Source organism: Plecotus auritus (genome assembly GCF_963455305.1).
Source record: "Plecotus auritus genome assembly, chromosome: 6".
NCBI lineage: Eukaryota > Metazoa > Chordata > Mammalia > Chiroptera > Vespertilionidae > Plecotus > Plecotus auritus.
The window spans coordinates 3,426,317-3,432,569 of NC_137773.1; the positions used below are offsets into that span (position 1 = coordinate 3,426,317).

The window sequence follows — 6,253 nt, forward strand, 5'->3', positions numbered from 1 at the left end:
TTAAGAATGTACCATTTCCTGGAATTCTAGAACAGAAGAGGTGAGAACAGGGTCAGTGGGGATGGCTCAGTACTTTACAGACACTGTGGCCCATGAGAGTTCTGAAGAGGAAAGAAAGGGAGCAAATGTCAGGTGGTGGGCACGGCCCCTCAAAGAGCGCAGAAGGAAGGAAGGGTGAGCGTCACCGACCACATGCAGATCGTCTGAGCGTTTCCTCCTCCTGCCTGATCTCCTTTAAGAACCTCCTGCAGCTTTGCTCAGAGCCCCTTGTGTTAGAACCTGCCCCCCCGCCCCCCCCCCCGTGTCTCCCCCCCCCCCCCCCCCCGTCCTCTCTCCTTGGCCGTGAGTGAATTCGGTACCATGGCCAATCACAACCTGTGAGCTTTTACCTTTTTGTCTGGTCAGTTTAAGACAGAAATGGGAGGTTTTCGTCTATTCTGTAGCTACATTTTGCATTTTTGGAAACATTTAATAAGGCGAGAATTTGAACTAACTTTTCTCTTTGAATCTTAACCATACCCCCAAAAGTTTATATTACTGAAAGATAATAATAATGTTACTAATGATGATGTAGACACTCCGGATAGGAATTGAACACTGGGGATTTACTTCATATTTACTGGTAAGCTTTGCCTGTTGGGAAGGCTTTCATGGTTAGGTTGAAAAAAATCAATCTCTCCTTACCCAAACCACTTTCCTGAGTTATTTATAGAAGCAACACCACCTCCCAGTGTGGACAGTTATCCTGGCATCATTTTGATTAGATTTTTAAAATAAGGATCTAAAGGAGCAGTTTTTAATTTCAAAAGAACGCCACCATAAGGACCGCACATACGTTCTGCGTTGGCACGCACCCACAGCAGCTAGCGAGCACATGAGCAGCAGGACAAAATCCTACGAACACTCCCTGCAGCCAGGCAAGTATGCTGAAAGGGGAGTGTGGGCTCTGCACACAGAAGGCTCCATGAATGGGGTGTCAACCGTTTATGTGGTCTCTGTGTAACATTGTCCATTTCGTGGGCTAATAGCCAGTAAAACATATTTGTCTAAACCCTTGAAAGCTAAGAGGCTTTCCTGCTCTAGACAACAGGCCCTTTAAAGCATGAGACACTCTTGAGAACGTCGATCCCTCCCTCGTTCAGAGGGGCTCAAATGCCTCGGGTGGGGATTCCTTACCCTGTTTTCAAAGCACACGAGGCTGTCTTGCAAATAACTGGCCAGGCGACTCACTAGTCCCCTCGTCAAGGATATTTCCTGGTTCACAGACAGTGGCCAGCGGGACCAGCTTCTATGATACAGCCTCAGGCACGTGCCAGTCTTTCCTTACATCGATTGCACCCTCACTTTAGTCCCATTTTACAGATGAGAAGACTGAGGCTCAGCAAGGTTAAGAAAGGGGGCTTTCAACCCACATCCACCTGATCTCACGGCCCAAGTCCCCTGATGCTCCTTGAGCTAGTCTTTTATGGTCTGTGCAGGTGTGAACTTACCGTCAGCCCCAATTTTTCCATCTCCATCGTTATCGGCAGCCGCCATCAGGGACTTGGTTTCTGTCTCGGTCAGTTCTCTAGCACCACTCTCAAACTTCTGGAGGAAAAACCTACAGGATAACAGAGACCGAGGGGGATTTTCTGAAAGGCCACGCACTGCCCCGCTTACCCTTCCTTTTACTCTTGAAGCAACAAACCACCTGTTCCCAGCAATTTCGGTCATCAGTCAAGGTCTTAGCAAGCAAAGGGCTCCTTCGTTGTAGAAAGTATTTGCTGGCATTTTGTTTCAGAAAGTTTTTTTTTTCAGAGTTTTGTTGATAAGTCCATTGGCCAAAGAAAACCCCTAACACTAGTTCATCTTGGCCCCTCCAGTCTTAGGCGCCCATGTTTCGACATGTGGCCGACCGACTCACGTCCTTCCCTTTCTTGAGGCTGCGGAACGACCGGCCTCGAGGCTGATCCATGAAGAAATACTGAGCAGCTGGCCTCCACTGCACCCCAGCCCCACTAGCAATGCCAGAGAGGCTTAGGACAAAGCTTACTTAAGCTCTTCTTCATCCAGGTATCCACTCTGGTCGTTGTCTATGAACCGGAAAACATCCTTCACCTGACTGGCCGACATCTTGGAGAGGCCTGATGTCTGGAAGAATTTTTGGGGCTCAAACGTATCTGGGTCTGAAGAACAGAGAATGGGTTATTCTGGCGCTCCCTGGACCGCATCCTGTGTTTGGGCCAAGATGCCGAAAACATGGGTTCTTAAAAATAATAGTGTCATTGAGCCACAGGGATGCTCTGCTCAAAAAAAATAAATCTTTTTAAAGACCAAGAGGGCTGGGACTGGTTCAAGATTCTTCAGCAGCCAAGACTGGGTGGCTTTGTGTATCATCGGCTGCCCCGCCCCCCAAGCTTTCCTCGCCACCTGATTTGCCCATCTCTCCTCTGCTCCCCTCAGCCTCCCCTGCCCATTTTACAGGCTGTGTCTCCAAGACTCCAGCATCCCTGGTCTCCTCGGGGAGGGGGAATGCAATTGTTGGAGTCAAACAGGTACATAGCAGCCAATGACCTCTTTTCTCACTGTGAGTTTCTTTCGCCTTACAGAAATGAGATCTCAGGTCCCTATAACCTTAGTTAATCCATAACAGTTTTACTCTCTGATCTCATGAACTTGCGGCAAAGTTCACATGTTAATTTTGTGTGACTTGGCCGGAAGTGCAAGTACAAGGGGAAAACCCGCCCGTGCCCTTTACCTTGGCACTCCTGCAGGGCGGCCGCGATGTCTTCCGCACTGAGGACGTCCGTGATGCTCATTGTCCACCTGTCCACACGGGATAAGGGACATCTGGTGAGTGGCGGGCAGGAACAAGCTCACCTTGGGGGAGTCCCCCCTCTTTAGCCCATAGAAACAGTAACATTCATTGAGAATTTTAAAAATGTAATAAGCGTGGTATTAAGTGATGGGACAGAATATCCAAACAGAAACCAAATACTGAAAAGATCCCAGCCGTCTTTGTCTCGGCCCTCTCCCTGAGTATACCCCGAAGGTGAAATTTAAAGCACAACCTAAAACCCAATTTGATTTCATTTTCTTATCAAAATTATGTTTACATACTTGACCTCTTCCATAAGCATCTACAAACCATTCCGAAGTAAAGCATGTCACAGTTGCAATAGCATCTTCCCACACCAGCCAGAGAAATGCAGTGTTGCAGATTCCATGTGGGAAAGGATAGACCTTCAGTGGGAGAGATGCTATTTCTCCCGAAGGATGGGAATCAGAGACGTGAAAAGCCCATCTTCCGGAGATCAGAATCCTCCCAGGTGTCAACTCCATGGGATCAGAGAAATCTGAGCGCAGCATGCACCAGCCTAATAAGAACGTGTGCAGGAAAGAAGAGTCTGGGGTCTGGTAGGTCCACCAGCTACTCACCGTCTTAGATTTTCCCCCAAGAAGATTCAGAAAAAAAGAGTTGAAGGAGCAAAACAACGGATGTGCTTTTGCGTCCTTACTGACCTACCTTATATAGGGTTGAAAAAGTGATAGTAAGAACCTCTTAGATTTCCTTTTCAAGGATCAAGTGGACATAGCTCGAATGTCTTGCCTTACTAATTAAACCTCTTTTTTTTCTATTTATATCTCAAGGGAAGGTGGGTGGGAACAGCCAATTTTTAAAAACAAACCTCAACAAACCTTAACTAAGGCATCAGTTCTGCAAACAAACCCCTCTGGTGACGCCTGGAGAAGGCACTAGAGGCCAGAAAGCGGCCGAAATGAGGTGGACACATGTGGGGGTGATCCGTAAATTATAAAGGGCACCCCAGATGTTAGTGGCTGCCACCTGACGCAGGTCTGTTTTTAACCTCTGAGACTGTGGCCGTGGGAGGCCGACCTCAGTCCAGAGTTGAGACTCCAAGTCAGTGTGTCAGATGGACACAGGACTTGTCCAGAACATGAACGATCCCGGGTAGATGACTTTCTAGAAAAGCCTTGACTTTGCTATTTCCCAGCTGTATCTTAAATGGCGCACACTAAAAAGGCAACAGGGAGGGGGAACCACCAACCGTTCCCAACCCCATAGCTAACATTGGCAGCAAAAATATCAGGCCAGGACTTGAGCCAGCAAGATGATTGCCTTGAGCAAACATTGAGTCCCTTCTATGGCCAGGGCTGTGCTGGACTCTTTTTTTTATTACAGTAAATAAACACATTTTTAAGTGTCCCTACAGTACAGTAGCATTAACCGTAGGTATGTGGTTGGTTATACAACCGATCTCTAGAACTTGTTCATCTTGCAAAACTGAACTCTATGCCCACTGAACCAGAGCTCCCCATTCTCCCTCCTCCCAGCCCCTGGCAACCACCACCTGCTTTCTGCCTCTCGGAGTCTGACTGCATTAGATGCCTCCTGCAAATGGAATCATGGCATGTTTGTCTTCTTGTGATGGCTTATTTCACTTGCATAATGTCTTCAAGGTTCATCCAAACGGTAACATATGTCGGGATTTCCTTCTTGTTAAAGGCTGAATCCAAGTTTTTTAAAAGTAAAAAACCAGTCCCATGTTGCAACCAGAAATATTCAGTGGCTTAGAAGTAGACAATTCAGGGGCTCAAGGGTGAGGCCCCAGACTCCTCCGTGGGCAATGCCATCTGACTGGTCATCTTCAGTTTGCCCCAAATCTATCCTCTGCCCCCACCCCAGCACTGGACTTCAGCTCGTGCTAGCAATAAAAGGTTTCTCTCGGGAACAGCTACAGCATTTCTTAAGTTACCAAACCTCAGGCCAAGCGCCATTTCGGTCCTGCCCACATTAAATGGCCCAATGCCCACTAGCGTAGTGCCCGACCTGTTAGGTCCCCAGTAATTATTTGAGGAGTAGATACGTAAAAACAGCAAGCATGCACACACACACACACACACACACACACCACCCCAAAACTCAACTTGAAAACAGGATTACCAGCCAGCATCAACTTGCCTAACTCTTAAAAAAACAGTTTCTGAAAATAAGTCTCAAGAGTTTTGATTTAGGTTTCTGACATTATGTTGTCATGGAAACTCTCTGAGCCTTCCCCCTCCCCCCCAGGGAAGGCTTTATGATTGTCCATAGAGATTAAAAAAAAAAACCTGCCCACTTAAATGAAAATAGCATATGAGTTAAACCACGACACATGTTTTCCTGGTAGAAAATAAAGATAGCAGAGAGTTGGTAAACGTCATTTAAATCAGCACGCTCGCCAAGATTATGACTTGAATTCCACTGTGCGCAATCCGGGGTGAAAACGTTGATTCACACAAAAGGACAAATAACCTATGATTCCGCTAATATGAGGCACCTGGAGTAAAGTGTGCAGAGACAGAAAGTAGAAGGGTGGGTGTTGGGGCTTGGGGAGGGGGACGGTGAGTACTTGTCTAACAGGTGCAGAGTCTCAATTTGGTAAAACGAACGAGTTCTGTGGATGGATGGTGATAATGGTTGCACATCAACATGAAAAGCCACAGAACTGTACACTTAAAAGTGCTTAAAATGGTAAAGTTCACGTTATGTGTATTCTACCACAATAAAAAAAAATGCTGGTTCAGTAGTCTTCATTATTTTGGCCGCCGACTCACAACCACTCCCAGGAAAGAGCAGGAGGGAGATTTGGAAGTGGATCTTTTTCTTTTTTTAAATATATTTTATTGATTTCTTACAGAGAGGAAGGGAGAGGGATAGAGAGTTAGAAACATCCATGAGAGAGAAACATTGATGAGCTGCCTCCTGCACACCCCCTACTGGAGATGTGCCCGCAACCAAGGTACATGCCCTCGACCGGAATCGCACTTGGGGCCATTGAGTCCGCAGGCCGACGCTCTATCCACTGAGCCAAACGGGGTAGGGCAGGAAGTGGATCTTAATTCGAGCCCAGCTCTGTCCTCTATACCAGCCGCGGGCTTCTGGGCCGCCGTTTCCTCTTGAAAAGAGGAGTCATGCAAGCACCTGCTCTGTCAACTTCCCAGCATTCTTCTGAGGATCAGGGGACCAAGTGCACATCTGCAAACAGCTGGAGAGGGCTGAGTCCCCTGTTGAATCCCACCCCTGTCCTGGGATTGCAAGAGGATTTCGTCTGTGTCCATTCTGCTCCATTGGTGGGGGCTTCCAGCATGGAAGGAGTGGATGCTGGGATCGGCTAGCACTGTCTGCAGAGGGGAAGCCAGGGTGTGTATTTGGGCTTTGCTACGGCCAATGGCCCTGGGCTCTTAGATCACACTGCTGTCTCAGATATTT

At 47.5% G+C, this 6,253-nt stretch overlaps 1 protein-coding gene across 1 annotated transcript; it reads right to left on the reverse strand.

Moving 5' to 3' along the window:
- Positions 1 to 2,798, reverse strand: LOC308252188 (oncomodulin; the record flags this gene model as incomplete). Its single annotated transcript, XM_080676367.1, has 4 exons — positions 1 to 26; positions 1,491 to 1,600; positions 2,033 to 2,165; positions 2,738 to 2,798. 4 exons carry the CDS (start codon positions 2,796 to 2,798, stop codon positions 1 to 3), a joined length of 330 nt encoding a protein of 109 aa, XP_080532493.1.
- Positions 2,799 to 6,253: the final 3,455 nt, after the last annotated feature.